Source organism: Stegastes partitus, unplaced genomic scaffold (assembly GCF_000690725.1).
Source record: "Stegastes partitus isolate 25-593 unplaced genomic scaffold, Stegastes_partitus-1.0.2 Scaffold1165, whole genome shotgun sequence".
Taxonomy (NCBI): Eukaryota; Metazoa; Chordata; class Actinopteri; family Pomacentridae; genus Stegastes; species Stegastes partitus.
Genome location: NW_007578896.1, coordinates 104,324 through 122,061, shown reverse-complemented (window position 1 = coordinate 122,061; position 17,738 = coordinate 104,324). Strand labels below are relative to the sequence as shown.

The following is a 17,738-nucleotide window of genomic DNA, read 5'->3' as shown; positions in this document are numbered from 1 at the left end:
GCCTACTGCCCCCAATGGATGGATGGATGGATGGATGGATGAATGGATGGATGGATGGATGGATGGATGGATGGATGGATGGATGGATGGATGGATGGGTGGATGGATAGATGGACGGATGGATGAATGGATGGATGGATGGATGGGTGGATGGATGGATGGATGGATGGATGGATTTGTTACCCCAGGTTGTCTCCATGTTATAAAAGTAAGCAACTGATGTGATGTTTGACTCTTCGTCCGATCGCATGTCGTCTACTTGAGTGAAGAGGAGCAGGTCGTTATAACTGAGAGCTGTGAAGAACATAAAAAATGCATTGCGGCAAAAAGCACTGTTTCTACGAGGAAGGCTGGAGAGGAACGCTGGCATAAAACTGTTTATCGTGTATGTTAATATATTTATTTTCCCACTCGGTGGACTGTCGATGCCTGCTGCTTATTTCTGACACGACATCTGCACGTCGGAGCTCTGAAACTTTAAAACTCTCTAAGACTTCATCCATTTAAACATGACGCACAAGAAGTGCTTTTAGGTCTGACACGGTCCCGTAATGAAGGATAAGTGGAAATCACTTTAGCTTTACGCCAAATCAAAGAGAAATTTTTACTGATTGAATATTCTCTGTGAGAACTACCAGGAGACTAATCGAATTTCTAATCAGCGTTCCCTTACCTGCATTACCAGCAGTGTAAAAACAGCCAGCAAATCAGGGCCACGTCCAAAAACACATTTATGCTTTTTCTGTTTCACCAGCAGAATGCACATAACTTCCAGCGGCAACACATCGCATTGAGTTGTTGTAATTGCACGGCTTCATTCACACGTCCTCAGCTGAGAATCTGTATCACTTCTAAAGAATATTGAATAGAATCGATGAAAGATTCTTACACCTGATTTGAATCCAAAACTCTGAACATGACCTCTCCTGGAGCAGGTTAGCAGTGCAGCATCAGTTACCATGGTGATCTAGCCGGTTAAGAGACCGCTGTGACGGTGAAGCTTTAAGCTAAACGTTCCTCGTTAACCCACCAACCTCGCTTCCCAGCACACCCCACTGACCTCTATTTGTAAAAAAAACCAATAACTAATCCCAAGAAATCCACTTTTGTGTCGAAGGCCGACAACCAACTCAGACCATGTTTACACGTAGCCGGGTATTTACAAAAACAGATCTACGTTTTCAAAAATAACATTGTTCACACCAGATGGATTGCTAGCTGCTATGAGCGTGCCAGACCTGTAGGGGGCAGTGTAACAGGAAGCATAAAGCCATGCTAGCCAATCAGAATCCTGGAAAAAACACAACAACGAATGGCACGAAGCACTTCCTGTTACTTCAACGATAACGGCGCGAGGGTCGTTTGTTTGAACCGACAGAGAAGTGGAGCTAAACGTGGTGTTAGAGGACAGAACAAGAAAAATACTTGAAAATATTGAAACATGTCAGTCCCAGTATTTGGACTGTAAACATGGTCGCACACATGTGACGCTGATGACGCTTTTGTTGCATACTGGTGACGTCAAACTCCGTCTCCTCTGGTCTACATGCAAACATAACGATGGAGTTTTTCCAAATCTCCACTTTGGTGAGATTGATCGTTTTTGGTGACTTGTAGCTTCGTTTAGGTGTAAACCAAAGACCCACTGAAATATCACTGTTTTGCTACGTGGGGCTTCAGTCTTCACATCTCACTTTGTCTCCCTTCAACTCCTAAGAAGTGGATACACCATAAAACACACTATTAATGAGGAAAACCACAGGAACTGTAAGAACAGTGACTTTTTTTTTTTAGAGGCTATTCACACAGGTTTGCAGTGACAAACCTTGCGTTGCCATGGTGAGCGAGTTGTTCGCCAGTGAAGGACCAGGAACGGGTCAAAGTGAAGGCCTTTCGTATGTGAGTCCTGCAGTGCTCCTCTCCCAGGATATTTTTATTTGTAGGGACTTGCATAAACATGCTTTTGAATCTCTACAGCACCCTTTTGACTGTTACTCAGTAATGTTCCATTATTCCTCCCTCTGTGAGCGTGGCATAATTGTCCTCCAAGGTGAGAAAACAGAAAAAAAATACAAATAAGTCACATAATATATGTGTTTATCCGACTCCCTCCCGTCAGGCTTTCATATTGTTCCCTGTGCTGGTTTCTTTGTGACTTATAGACCTGTAAATGCCAACACGTGGCTCGCTGTGATGTCCTTGGAACATATGCTTTTCTTCATGCCCACAATAGTTAGATGAGATTTCAATCAAGAAATTGCTTATTTTCATTAGCAACCCTTTTTTTTTTTTAAGAAGGAGTAGCTTCACGAACTGAAAATCCGTCTCTTCAGCTGCAGTCACGTCACATAAGCTCCACGGTGCTGGTGAGTGTGTCATACTTCACAGAGCTTTGTGGTACTGCTCTGAAACCAAGCAGACAGCGGCCTGTTTGGTCTGTTCAGCAAAGAGAGGTGGGATTCTGGCAGTCTCCAGTTGCTTCAGACGCTCACTGTGCCAGAGGAATTTCCAGAGGACCAGCACCGCCATCAAACTCAGTCACACGTTCTCCTCTTTATTGCACCGTCGCTCACATTTCCTTCATTCGTTTGACGCTGCTTGTTCTTCGTCTCTTGTCCGACACTCTTTTTTTGTGCTACGTTCTCTCCTTCTTTGCTTCCTTTCACCCCTCCGTGTTACTTGGCTGTTATCCTCCGTGGATCACTCTCGGCCGGTGCATTCCCATCAGTCTCGTCACATAAACTGGGAAATGCTCGGTCGTTCCTGGCGGGCTGTCAAATCTTTACCCAAAAAAAAAAACAAGATGATTGTTGCAGATGAGAAGAGGGACACGTCACAGCTTTTTATTTTTTTCTTTCTTTTGTGATGAATCACTGCAATTAGTCATCGCTGTAGCAAATGCCACGCAGGTATCTGTGCTTCTGGCTTCACGTGTAAATTTGAGCAAGAGCAGAGGTGATCAGGAGTCGATGTTGATTCAGCACGACTACGGCATAAAAAAAGGGAAAAGCTTTATTATTGTGCTTGAATTAACTCAACATACGGGCTGCGAGGTGGATCAGTGGTTAGCACCGTCGCCTCACAGCTAGAAGATCCCCGTTTAGGGATCTTTCTGCGAGGAGTTTGCATGTTCTCCCCGTGCAGCGTTGGTTCTCTCCGGGGTCTCCAGCTTCCTCCCACAGTCCAGAAACATGTTGAGGTTAATTGGTGATTCTAAATTATCCGTAGGTGTGAATGTGAGTGTGTTTGTGTAGCCCTGTGATGGACTGGCGACCTGTCCTGAGCGTCCCTTCGCCCTGAGTCGGCTGCAGGCTCCAGCCCCCCCGCGACCCCGGTGAGGATTAAGCGGTGTATAGATAATGGAGATAATGGATGGATGCATAGTCAGCATGCTGTACATCTCTACTGCAGTTCATATAAAAGATGGAAATTGAACATGATGCAATTATTCCTTTCTGTTTATTAACTTTTGCGCTGCAGGTTGCAGGAAAATTAAACTATGATTTGTAGACTTTCGGAAGCCTGGAGCTCATGCGTCGGGGTTATCGTGGTGGGCGGGGGGTGGAATAGGAGATTTGTGCAATGATCCCTCAGTCTTTCTATCTCTGACAACCCCTGCTTGCAGATGCTTGTTTGTGTTTAATAAAGCAGATTAATTAAGCTCATTGGTATTCTAGGACGCCGCTTCCAGCTGTTTCCCAAGGCTAGAATCGGCAAGGTCACCCGTTTGAACCGCGAACACGGGGAGCTAACAACCGGGAGGGCGAGCACCCATCACGGCGAGGGGATGGATAGACTTCAGCGACAGAATCTCCCCGATCAAGACAGCGAATCCATCAATCAGCGCTTTTTGAGATTAACAGCTCTGCCTCGTGTGTTCGTACCTGAAACGACTCAGTTTAGCCGTAATTAATCGCCGCTCTCCATCGCTCTTTATGCCTGCGACGCGGCGCCGCCACGGCAGACGAATGCGCGCCGCGTAATAGATCATTTGTCATTCTATTTGAGTAAAAGTCAAAAAGGTAAATAGCATTGTAAACATATGATAAATAGGCCGTCTCGTCAGCGTGATGGATATTCCCCGTTTTTGCCTTGATGGAATGTTTAATACATAATGCCATCTGACAGGCCCCAGTTAGCATCAGCTTTAATTATCAGTAAAACATGATAAAATAGCTCTGGGCCTCGTGCCAGAAAAATGGAGATCTGCTTATGAGTTAGACATTGTAACTCAGAAATAATGAGTCTTGCAAGTATTTGTAGTTTGCGCTGTAAGTAATGACAACATCTTGTCAAAGTGCAAAGTCAATACACGCTATGGAGGCGGAGGGGCGGCCGATGAAGGATGTAGTGCAACCGCGGGTCACCGAGTTAACTGTACCTTTTAGTATTGCATCGATAAGCAGACTTTGAGTCGGATCGAGCTGAGGCAGCGTTTTGCAGAAGTGGCGTCTGTGTGAATTACAGCCCGAGTGGTGAATTAAGAGTTTCAATCTATTATTCCCACACAAGAAAAAAAAACTCAATCAGGAAGCACAAAAATTGCAAAAGGTCTTTCTACGTGCATGAATAATTTCGACCATTATTCAAAAAGCTCGTGCACCTGTTCTGATTGTAAGTGCTGAAAAGCTGGCGAGAAAGAAAAAAAACAACAAAAAAACACTGCTTGTCAGGAATAGAGGCTCTTTGGTTCACTCGCAGTTAAGCACATAATGTCACGGAGACAGTCCAAGGTCTAAACTTTACTAGAAGACATCGTAACACCGAGCTTGGCATTTATTTTATGACAGGAGGAAAAAAAAACACTGCCTCAAGCGTAAGAGAAGCGCTCAGTGGTGCGAACGGTGAATGAGGAAACAGTCAATGAGCTGTGATGATTATGAATGATTTGAATGCAGAACTTTATGGAGATGTTCTAACTCCGGTATGGGCGGAAACTTTAATCGTACGGTTTAGAAACAGAATATAGAGTGATGTGTTAAACCGTCTTACTGCCGAATCCCTGAATGTGGGAACATAATCAACACTTTTTTTATTGAGGCTTCATTCATAGCGTTGGACTAATAAAGGTCAATCTGCTGCAGAACACAGATAGAACGCCAGATGCAGCATCATGTCAGCTCTTCAACAAATGTGTCAGAAATGATTTTATTTCTGCAGCCGCTGAGCTCCAGTTTCCCACTGTTCAAACAACTTATGATTCATCCAAGCTTTGTTTTTTCACTGACCGCCGAGTCCCGTCTCATACTTTTTTCATTCTTTAGCTGCCTTTGTTTCGAGACTCACGCTGATGCAATATGAATGTTGTGTCCTCAGCTGAGTGGATCTGTGTGTGTGTGTGTGTGTGTGTGTGTGCGACGCAGGTAGCTGGTTTGCGAGTCTTTCGGTACCCACAAACATCAGGCACTTTACACTCCTCTGGTGGCAGGCAGGAGGGGAGCCTGTTGTCACATTTCTTCATCATTACCTTCCCTGCCCTCCCTCATCTCTCTCCCTTGGAAGTTAAAAAAGTAATCAAAGGCTTGGCATCCGACAGCTCCGTCTCTTTGCCTCTTCCACTCTAAAAATGTCTTTTTTTTTTCTCCCTCTCCCGAATCCTTTGCAAACACCGGCACCTTCTCTACAAAAGCCCCTCATTGCAGGGGTGCCGAAAACCTCTCCAGCTTGTCTCAGAGGAGGCTGGGCCTCTTTTGACATCTCTGCTTAATGGAGGATGCTTTGCCACTCATTTAACAGCTCTGCGACTTTTGTTTCTCCTCCGGGAGCCCGGCAGCCTTTTATCTCCTCGTTGCCGGGCCGAGGAACTTGCTCACCTCCTCTCTCGCCCCGTCCCGCCCGTCACAACGTGAACGGACCTCTTAGCCGACCGCGGAGACGAACGGAGGGAGGCGCTCTGGCCGGAGCAGCGGGCTAAATCCCAGATCAGGGGGAGAGTTCAGGCTCCCTGGAGAGAAGATCTTGGCCGGCGGCGTGGATGGTTAGAGTATGTTGAACATTAGGGCTTTGGCAAATCAAATGGTGGATTAGGAGTAAACGGCAAAGAGGAAATTCCACAGGGTCTTAATAGCAGCCTTCAGGGAAAATAATCCTGTGTTTCCTTGGCCTGCTTTTCCATGATATGCATGTGTGTGTGTGTGTGTGTGTGTGTGTGTGTGTGTCATGCACATGCTGCCTAATGCTTTCTTGAATTAGAAGAGTCTGCGGTTATGTAGCTAATGATGTTGCTTTAGCTCATATATCAATTATGCATCTTATGGAGAGGAGTCAGATCACCTCAGTGATGGATGAATGGATTCATGCCTTCCTGCCTAAATGGATGGATAACTTCACCCTTTAGCCACTCAGACCCAGAACCACCACTCGTCTGTCTGATTTTGAGCCTAAATATGTGTGTTTCTGCTTTTTTTTTTTCTCTCCCCTCAAGGATGACGAGCCAATCACAGGAGGGGCCGATGGCAGAGACCATACTCGCATTCGGAAGTTCCTCAGCCAGCATCACAAGAAATTACCATGGAAACCAGAGGTAGCAGAAGCCATTTTTCCTCTTTCCTTTTCTTGTATTTTTGTTTACTTTCTCCTCAGCTCGCTCGCACGCATTCCTTCATCCTCCATCCTCCTCCTCCTTTTTAAATCCTTTCTTCCATCTTTCAGGCAGGATTATTATATTAAGGTCCCCCTCAGTTGCTTTGCTGTTTGCGTGATTAATCCACTAAACCAGGCAAGGCCACTCACACACGCGCCGCAAACTTTCATCAGTGATTAATCTTTGCGAGAATTGTTTTATTAATGGCACTTCTGAGAAATAGAATTTTCACCGCAGATGTCTTACTCTCTCTCTCCTGGTCGTCCTTTTTAAGAGCGGTTGATAGTTGAGGTCAAACTTTTGGGGGTTTCTGCTATCAAACAAACTCTACCTCGCGGTTATTGTGATAAATTATTGTTGCGAGGACGATAGCGTTTAATCCGAAACCATTAGCGGGTTATATTTAAAGGCACCTTTGACTGAAGATTACAAGTTTGACGTGATTCATCCGGATTCTTTCGGCTCGCTTACAGATGTGGTTTTACACACCGGCTGCAACAAAAGGAGCAGCAGACGGGGCAATTACGCAGTGGATTAGCGATAAGGAAAGCGGGCTGTAGATTTGTAACCTGTTCGGCAGAGTTTAATTAAAGGTTTGTGCGAGTGTGTCTGTAAGCCTTAATCAGGAAAATATGATTTATTAGTCATTCCCAACCCAGGGTGAAGTTGAGCTTTTCTCTGCTGAGCACCAGAGTGTGAGGAAACTGTAAGCGTAGCTATACCTGGGAATGATAATAGATGCATTAGTTTGAATGCTTTTTGTTTGTTTTAAACAGGATTCTCCATCATTTGCTGCTTCGTGCTCAGATTTCTCGCTGCTTCCGTGAAGCATGTAATCGTTTGCACAAAGCAGCATTACGGCGTTGCAGGACACAGCGTTGGTCTGATTACGTTACAGCACTTGCGGTTTTATTTCTGCAGACTCTCCGGAGTGAGCCGGTCTCGAGTTAGTCCGCCTTTATGCCATCAGATGCAAAATCATCCATCAGGTTATGCAGTCAGATGTATTCATAGCCTCCCGTTAAAGAAGGGGGAAAAAAACTGATGAAATAAGTTGAAATTGACAAAAGTAATAATAAATACGAATTTAATGAAAATCATGACATTGCTTTTGAATTGTGGCTCAACAGAAATATATATATTTTTTAAAACAATGTCAAAAAAACACAAGCAAGCTAATGTTTTGTTTGAGCCAATCACTGCAATCAGGTGTTTTCTCTCCATCAGACTTCTGCACCTGTCGACAGGTGTTTTGATTTTGGCTCAAAGTGCTCTAATTTGTTTGTTTGTTTTTTTTTTTCAATTTTTCTTTTCACCCACAATTCAAAAGCAACGTCTCATTTCACTAAATTATATTTTAGCAAATTTTTATTTATTATTACTTTTTTCAGTTTCTAGTTATTCGAGTGACTGTTGTGAATTTTGCCTTTTCTTTAATGGAAGGGTCTGAATACATTTGAGGACGACAGTATATACATACATATCTATATAAAACACTGACACTGCATTCAGAAACCCACGTCCTTATCTTAATCCTTTCCAACACAGAAGCTAAGACGGCTACAAGGCAGCCATTGTCATATTGGCTTTGTAAGCAGTCACATGTGGATGATGTTTGTTTTTTTAATTTAATATGGCCTAGAAACATCTGTTGCCCGAATACCAAGGGGCCTGCATCTAAATGCGGACGACGCTTTTGGCATAATTTAAAACAGTTCTACTTAGAAAATGAGAAGTCACATTGATATGAAACAGCCAAGCCAGGAACACAGCCAAACAAGCTATCTGAATCTGGACCGTGTTGGCTAATTCCACAAATGTAAATGGATTTCAAGGCTCGATCACAGCGAGGCGCTTTATTACCAACGTTTAGTTTTTTCTTCCCAGTGCTTTGAGTTTTATCATTTCGCGTGTCAAAGCCGTGAAGACCAACAGTACGCTTTTGCACTCAAAGGCGTGTACATGATTTTATTGACCAAACATGTTTTCTTATTCATATTGCAGACTGGAAAAAGGGAAGCAGCCTCAGACGGGGGAATGAATTTTGCAGCATCCACACCCACTACATTTTACATTAGGCATGACTAACATCAAAGCTCACTTGTAGAAGTCAACATGGCATTTCTTTGACTGATTTCCAGCCTCCTCTTAAAGCAACGTGCCATTTAGTTTCTGTGAATATTCTGCAAATCCAGCATAATTCTATCAAATAGTTCCTGCATCTCTTTGAACTTGCATCCTTCCCCCCCAAAAAAAAAAATCCCCTCTTATCTCAGACTTCTGCTACGTCAAGCCTAAGCCAAGTTTGTCAGAAACCATGTAGCGCAGCAGCTCTTCCTCTGCTTTCCTCACTAGCTATCTGTCCTAATTACCAGCATTAAGTTGTTTCCTTGGTGCGCAGCCAAAATGGTAGAGGTCTGAGGGGCCACTGAGCTGGCACCGTCAGAGGCGTGGACTCAGACTAGCGGAGGTAGAGTGGCGCCATATGCCAGCTGTCACCGGCTGGCAGAGGTCACACGGACTTTCTGAGGCATTCTTAAGCCACATGCGCTAGAAAAACGAAATTAAAAATGAGGGGGGAAAAAAATGAAAGCATGCAGCCTGTATTTCTTTCCTAAGCCTGTGCACGTAGACAAGAGGAGAATGCATTTTGATTTACTTTAATATAAAACTACTAATGAGGATCTCCAGCCAGGGAGCTCATCCAGAGGTGACGGCGGATTAGATGTACAGCTGTACGTCTGTCAAGGACACCAGCACGTGACGGACGCCGACGTGGGACGGAGATCAGAGAGCAAGCTGGCCCACTTTTTTTTTTGGAGAGTCAAGCCAGACATGAAGGGATAAACAGTCATTTGCAGTAAAGCTGACGCGGCTCTGGAGAGAATTTGAGCACATTTAACAATTTTATTGAGTCGGGAGCAGAAAGAAAGTGATGGTAAGAGGGATTAGCGACACTTAAATCATTGTAGACTTTGATATCAGGAGAACTTTTAGGGGTTTTTTTTGTTTAATGTGTATACATTAAAGCTTCAGAGATTCACAGATTTACCTCGAATCAAATCCTAATCCATCGAAAGGTGTTAAGCCTGGTTTCAAATGGTTGAGGACAGGAGGACGATGACAGACTCCGAGTGGACTGACTGACTCGAACGTCTGGTCTTCCGGCTCTTGCCTGCGCATGAACGATGTGACTGTCTTTACGGGTGTACTTTCGGCGAGGCAGATTTGGACAGCCTATTATTTAGCACTCAGGAGAGGAGTGAGGAAGATATTGTGGCACAACACAGACACATGACTCATGCGGGAGCAGTCGTCACAGCTGTCTCCTCGCGCAAGAACACATGCAGCGACAAGACCGGAGGAGGAATTAGATCTTTGTCTCCGATTCCCTTTCCTCATGACACATTAATGTGAGGTGAGGATGCAGGAGGAGAAGCATGATGTTTGTCTCCTCTCACCTTTTTTTTTCCCTTCCTCCTTTTTCTTGTCTTTTGCAAACGCTGAACAGGCAAAGCAGGTGGCATCAATGGGATTTCTCTTACCGGCCGCTCATTAAAGTGGGATTGACAGCTTGTTGCAGGGGATGCAGAATATACCGCTCATGCCTCGTAATCCGCCTCACGTTCCTCACGTATCCATCCCCCTCATGTTACATCTTTGGCATCAGATAAGATATGTAATTGCAGGACAGATGGCAGATTATACGAACCATCATTACAGTAGTTGATGAGGCTGGAATCTAGATCTTATGAACCTTGTCTTTCATTCTTTGCTGCTGGCTCCATGTGAAATCATTATCTCTGCCCATAAAATGCTTTTTTTGCACCTTTTGAAAACCCATTTTTCCCTGACTGTACCTTATTTTCTTTGCTAAATTACCAGCGGGACGAGCAGGGAAAGGCCATCCATACGTTGGAATGAAATCGCAGCACGTGTTCAGGCGTTCGCACTTTGATTCCACTCCGGTTAAACCACAGCACGGCGTTATGAGGCGGGCGTTATCGCCGTCTCTCCCCTATATGCCCCTGGGGGGAGGAAGCGGTATTGTATATACCCCCAAGTGGTGCCTGCGCCAGGAACATCATGTCTCACTTTTCCCATCCAAAGGGGATTTGCGGTGTCAGTTGGTGCGATAGCTCGTCAGTGGGTGCACCAAGCGGCCATTTGTCAGCGCCTCGCTGCCAGCAGGAGCGCAGAAGGCTGCACCAGATTTGGAGAAAGAGGGAGATAGGCTCCTGGAGGAGAGAGAGGAAAGTCTGATTTGTACTCCTGTTGATAGTGCGACCAGATGGATGAGAGAGAGGAGATGTTGGAGGAGACGGGCTCACAGGAATGTGGAGGGAATGTGTGGTCTGACGGGAGCGGCGTTGTGTGGATCACTATACTGTACTCTCCTTTACTTAAACGTCTTTGTCAACCAGCTGTTTTCATACTCAGCATCTTTCCCTTCGCACCTGTTATTTCCCCGGTCCTGCTTCTAGTATTCAACAGATAGCGTAGCATTAATTGCTTCTTTATGGCAGTCATAGGTGCTATGTGGCTGTGAAGCTGTGGCAGCTTTCTGCTTTACTTGATCTTTAAATGTGTAGAATCTGCATTTAACACATTCATTAAACAGTCACACTGCTGGTTGGGGTGGGAAAAATGGATCTAATATCTTTTTGAACCTCCTTTTTCTTCCTATTAGTTGCAGAACTGCATGTTTACAATGGATCTACGTCGGGTTAAATCCTGGGCTCTGGCTGGGCATCTCTCTGTGTTTGTTTGAAGCCGCTCCGGAATAGATTCCCGCTTGATGTTTAGGGTCATTATCTTGCCTCATCGCCCACCTTCTACCGCGCTTCAGCCGCTAGCAAGCCTCCCTTAAATCTTCCTGTAAGACCTCTTGATAGACTTGATAGCGAGCTGTCAGGACCTACAGGCATCAGTTCACAAAGTATTTTCCCACAAGCGTTGCCGAGTGCGAAGGTTCTCTCCCGCAAAATTCCGGCGCGTAATGATGTGTGTCTGTTTTTTTGGGGAGAGCAGAGGCTTCTTCTATTCAGTGATTCGCACACGGAGACTCGTGAGCAGAGATGTTAACCAGCTCCAGTGAATCCTCGGAGCCTTCAGCTGTTACTCCGGGCTTGTTTTTTGCCTCATCGAGCATTCTGCCCCGTGCTTTTATTTTTTTTATTTTTTATTTTTGAGTCATCTTAGCTGAGTGCCCACTTCTAGGGAGAGCAGCAACAGTGCTAATTTATCTCCATTTGGAGCAATTTCTCTAATTGTAAACTGATGAATATCTAAACTCTTCAATTACTTTGGAAGCCTTTTTGCAGCTAAATGCAGATTATAACAGTTTTGATGATAAAGTCTTCTGAGGTCTCTTTTTCGGAGGAATTGTTCATAATCAACAGATGCTTTTTTTTTTTTTTTACAAGTAAAAGTAGTTGTATCTCACTCTAGCACTCTTAAATGTTCAGTGATGTATTTGGTTTGAACAATGATTGGATTTATGTGCTATTAGTTAGAGTGGATTGTGTTTCTTGATTGTATTAATTTGATGAAGATGGAAATCTCACCATATTTTAAGAGTAGTTTTATGCATAAAGGCAGATAGTTGTCAAAAGGTCCCCAATATGGGGCAGTGGTTGGAACATCTGGAGATGGATGAACACTGGGACTTAATAGAGACTCGTAACAGAAAGAAAAGTTTTTGTCATGGGTGTCTACTGGAATTTTCTGAAGTTAAAAAAAGGCGATGAAAAGGTTTTTCAACAGGAAATTTAGCAAAATCTACCAAAATCTGTCACCATGCAGAAGCAGCCTTACTGCACAGCTTTGTTTTGTGTCCAAGATTACAAGGGTTCTGGTTCTCTTTTGGGCTGCAAGGTGGAGCGGTGGTTAGCATCGTTGCCTCGCAGCAAGAAGGTTGCCGGTTCGCGTCTTTCTGCATGGAGTCTCCATGTTCTCCCCGTGCATCGTGGGTTCTCTCCGGGTTCTCCGGCTTCCTCCCACAGGGTCCAGAAACATGTTGAGGTTAATTGGTGATTCTAAATTATCTGTAGGTGTGAATGTGAGTGTGCTTGGTTGTCTGTCTCTAAGTGTAGCCCTGTGATAGACTGGTTACCTGTCCAGGTGAACCTGCCTTCACCCTGAGTCAGCTGGGATAGACTCTAGCCCCCCATGACCCTAGTGAGGATTAAACGGTGCATAGATGATGGATGATTGGTTCTCTTTTTTGACAAAGGTCCTGAGGGTGCAAATGAAACCCGCTCCGGTGAATGTCTTATTTGGCGTCTCAGAAACTTAAAAAAACTTCTCAAAACTCAACATTTTTTACTCTCTTATGCGATTGTTTGTGCTCAGAAACTGATTCTGCAGCATCGGAAGAGGACAGAACTGGACAACAATACCAACAGATACCCTCCACCTAGAGAAAATCAGGTTTGTCTTGATAGACAGATTAGAGAAATATAAAAAGATCTGGGGGCCAATGATAGTATGTATGTTTGTTTTGTTATATACTAATAAGGAGAAATCAAGGAAGGCTTGATTTACACAATTTGTTGATATGTACTGGACTTTTTTTTGTCCTGATAAAAATATTTGAAGCTTTTTCAACAGAAGGCGATCTGGTTTTAGATGATGTAAGCTCTTTTTTTTTTATTGAAACCTACAATATACACTGAAATATGTATGTAGTTGGAATTTGCTATTTGTGGATGGATACACAGGATGTTGTCGGTGTGTTGTTGCTAGGTAACAATACCTTAAAGGCATCCTTTATCTTATACACTTGATTGTCAAGGGAGATAGCCACAAATACCTACACATCATGATTTAGTAGGATGACAAGTGTGATAACTGTCAGGATTTATTGTGTTAAATTGACAGTTATGCAAGTTAATAATGACCCTTGTGTACATTTCCCTTCTTGTTAGTATTTGCAAGTTGTTTTCAGTGTTAGCATGTGATGGGGAGTCTTTCTAGGATGCATGCGCTCGAGGAAAAGCCCCAAATATCAGAACATACAGCTTTGAAAATACTTGCTAGCCGTCTCTTTTTTACTTTACAGTGTCTACATAATAGGCCTTTACTATTGATTGCTTAACTTGCAATTTAACATAGTGGTTAAATAATCACAGCATCTTCAATCATACAGTAAATTATGTTTACAAATATGACCTATTGAAACTGTAAAAATGTCGAAATTGTCACTAGACGACAGAAAACAGTGACAGTTTTTTTTTTCCCACCACTATTCTGTGCCTAAGCTGTAAATGTAAAGTCAACAGATGATCCCAACTTAATTATCACTCAACAATCCCTAGAAGAAGAGAATTGCGAGATGATGAGAAGACACTCGTCTTGGCGCTTAACGAAGAGGGAAACAGCGAGAGAACCAGCTTGGAATCAGTGAAACAGCTGTTCATTGCAACCTTAAGAAGAAAACGCAGTGTGCCTCCACCGAGAACTTCAAAGTAGGAGGCAGAACGCAGTGGCCACGTCGGTCTAATGATTATTTCCAAAGCTGTGGCAATAAATAATTAAAATATTATTTTATTTTATTTTCTAGTGCCGTGTGTCTGAGAGACTCCTCGAAATCAGGGAGCATTTTAGGTGAAGCAACGAGTTTAGATCTCCACATCAACCCAAGCCTCGCCATCACTACATAAAAATCCAATATTGAATATATGACACATGGCTGAACCGCGGCGAAAAGAGCCTTTTGCCTGCAGGTCCTTGCAATTAGCCCAGCAAATAGCCGCTTTGGACATGTGACTGCTGCCTCAGCTCACCACAAGTGCTTCGCCCGAGCTGAGTGAAACAAGCAAGCGAACGCACCTCCAGGGCACGAACAGGGAGTGTGACTGACAGATGGAGAGCCTCCGCCTTAGAAATGACGCTTTCTGAATCGTCCTGTCTCTGGATTAAAGAGCAGAGAACAATGAATGAGAGCAAAGGAACACAGCGAGAAAGACAGCAGCAGTCATTCTGTCTCTTCTTTAGCCAATTACTGAAGGAGGAAGGAAAAAAAAAAGCTGACATTTAAAAAGTTGTGACAGCAAAGTCCACGCCCCCGTATGATGCAAGCAAATAAAGCAAGTAAATCCACAAATAAAAGCACAGGAGTCGGCTGTACCAACTGATAATGCGAGCGTCGCTTTAAGACCAAAACAAGCAACGAGGAGGAAGACAAAAAAAAACTGAGATGGTAAGAGACAGCCTGGTGGAGTGACAGCCAACAGCTGAGCTCAGGGAAACTAAAGACAGAGAGGAGAGAATCTGACAGCGTTTGGCAGCACACAGACGGACGTAGAGGCAGAAAATAGAGAGGTCAGACGGAAGAAAAAGACAACATTAGGGATAGTGGGACTGAGAGAAGGCAAGGCAGGAGCAGCCCTCTCCGAAAAAGTCAAATGAGATAGCAGGATAGGACGGTTTAGTGAAGGCGAGGGTTAGCAGATGGGTGAGTTTCTGTTAGGAGAAGGAAAAAAAAACAACAGCTTCCTCTTGCCTACCTCCACATCCAACACCCTGTTAAGGCCGGACTGAGCTCTCACATTGCTGTCACCCACAAAACACAGCCAATTACACACAAGCGCCCCCCAGCAGAAAGCAGACTTTCCAGCCCGTGGCCTCTGCAGGGCTGCACAGGGGATATGTGACTGTGAATAATTAGAGACTTTAAAAGCTTATTTTCTATTTGACAAGAGGAAGGGGGTTGAGGAGGAGGAGGTGGAGGAGGAGGGGGGGCGCCAGAACCGAAAAAAGGTTTGCTTTTAAAACCCACAGGAAATCTATTAAAAGCTTTACATAAGGCATATTTACACAGGGACTAGTCCCCTTCTGCTAAATCCTTCTAACCTCACCGTCTCTCTTCTCTCAGCCACTCCCCTTTTTAGACATCCCAGCGTTCTCGTCCATCTTTCTGACTCCCTGCTTTTCTCTGATTTGATTCCGTCAGCCTGGAAAAAAAAAAAACAATCCCCCGTCTCTTCCTCCCTCTCCCTCTCTCTGTTTTAAATTTGAATCAGTCATTCCGCAAGAGAGCATATAACAAAAATAAATCTAATATGTGAACTAAAATCAGGCGTCCCGCTGCGATGGAATGACATGTTTTCAAAACAAAACCATCGCATGCTTAATTCATGAGCTGTAATTGCCGCGCTGCTGTCAGTGCGCCGGGCACTTAGTTGACCGTACAGAGAAATGAGAAGGACCGCTCCGGGTCAGGCCATCTGTTAGAATGCCTGTGTGACGCTGAAGGAGCACGACAACCTCCATCTTTTTTTTTTTTTACCCCCCTACCCTTTAAATGCAGATGCAGAGTTGGAAGAGGTGTTCGCCACCCCAATAGGCTTCCAATCCCGCTGATGAAATGACGACGGGATTTGCATCTCGCTGTGTTTTGGTGTCGCGAGGTCGCTCTCGGGATTGATTGATTTGACAGCTTGTTGACTGTTACAGCGAGCGGCTACTCACCTTTACCTAATGAAATGAGGGGGCCAAAGTAAGGAAAAAGCCAGCTTTTTGCTTTGATCCCTCGACTGAGACGCTTCGTAGTCATTTGGCGCTCGAGTCCTGTGTGATGTTCTAAACGTCTGTGGCAGCGGCACAGTGGCCTCCTGCTGGGGGGCTGCCGTCATGCATTAAAGGAGGCCATATGTGTGTACAGTATGTTGGCGCAGCTCGCCGATCGTACAGTACGGAGAGCTTGCAGGTCGTTAAATCGCTGCGACAGCCTCCTGAGGCTCGACGTGAAGCTGTGCATGTTTGTGTGCATGTGAATAATTACTCTTCCATGCATTCATCTGTAGAGTCTGTCTCAGCGTATTTGACCCAAAACACATCATTACCCAAACAGTGTAAGTTTGACACACGAGTCATCGGAGAGTCATCGCTGCTCAAATATGGGCGGACCTGTGTGTGAGTGTGTGAGTGTGTGAGTGTGTGAGGAAACTATACCCCAAGGCAGACTGGTTTCACCATCTGTCCTTGCTGTGTCCTGTGATTTCCCTGTGTAATTCAGACAAATGTCAGACTATGGGCAGGGGATGAGCTTTGACAAACTGCTCCAGACATTCTGGGCTCACCCTCCTCCCGATACTCCTGACGAGCTTTCTGTCGCCTTCGTCTGTTATCCGGGACGGCGAGAAGCTTCACGGTGCGCTTGAACATTCATTCATTTTGCCTGCATGGTGGAGAGGCATCAGGAATTCCATACATTCCAGCGCGAATATATAAATACATCGATGCTGAAACCAGTGCAAATTGAACTGTTGGCAGGAAGGATGACAGCTCTGGTGGAACTGACATGTAGCTCATATTTAATAGTGAGAATGTTGGCCTTGCTTGCTACTGTGTGCACTAACCTGTGTCCTCTCTCTGTGTGTTCTGTTCAGTTTAAGGGCCAGGCCAACCTCCATGTGTTTGAGGACTGGTGCGGCTCCTCTGTAGCCCAGCTCAGAAAGAACCTGCACTTCCCCCTCTACCCTCATGTAAGTATCACAGAGGTAGTACGTGAACGTCTCGGTGGTTGAAATCATTGAAATGCCTTTACTTGTTTATGTTTCATGTATGGTTTTGTTGTTATTTTTTATGTTTATTTAAAAAGACACTGGCATGATTCAGGATTCAAGGCCCTTTATTGGTCACAAACACAGTTATACATGGTGTAACGCGCAGACAATAGTAATAAGATGAATAAGAATAAAGAATAAAACACACAAGAAATAAATGTATATATGAGTATATATATGTGTGTGTATATAGAGCGAGAGAGAGATAGAAATAAGCAAAAAATAAATAAATCAAATTGACAAACAGTACAAAAGGAGATAAAATAAATACAGAAAATAATAATATTATATACATGTATGTATTGGATTGTTGGCATGACATATAACTAATCAGACAGTCCTCCTAGTGAGAAAGTAGTTCAATTTTAAACTAATTTATGTTGTTGGGAATTGAAATAATTGGAATCTATTGGATCTCTTAACCCCCAGTAGCCATCAGTTTGTAATCACAAAAGCAATCACATGTAGATCTTATTGGCTGTTGCTACTGGAGGTGTTAATTACGAATGAATGTCTTTTGAGTGAATGGCTTTTTTGGGACACAGTCAGTTTGATTCAGTTCATGTGAAATTCGTTCAACAACT

At 44.1% G+C, this 17,738-nt stretch overlaps 1 protein-coding gene across 1 annotated transcript in view; it reads left to right on the top strand.

The window, feature by feature from the left end:
* The window catches only part of b4galnt4a (beta-1,4-N-acetyl-galactosaminyl transferase 4a), a 155,013-nt gene that overhangs the window by 81,507 nt on the left and 55,768 nt on the right, over positions 1 to 17,738 (top strand). Inside the window, exons 3-4 of the mRNA XM_008296912.1 lie at positions 6,425 to 6,523; positions 16,978 to 17,073. Of these exons, the coding sequence (XP_008295134.1) occupies positions 6,425 to 6,523; positions 16,978 to 17,073 (195 nt within the window). The remainder of the gene's footprint in view (positions 1 to 6,424; positions 6,524 to 16,977; positions 17,074 to 17,738) is intronic.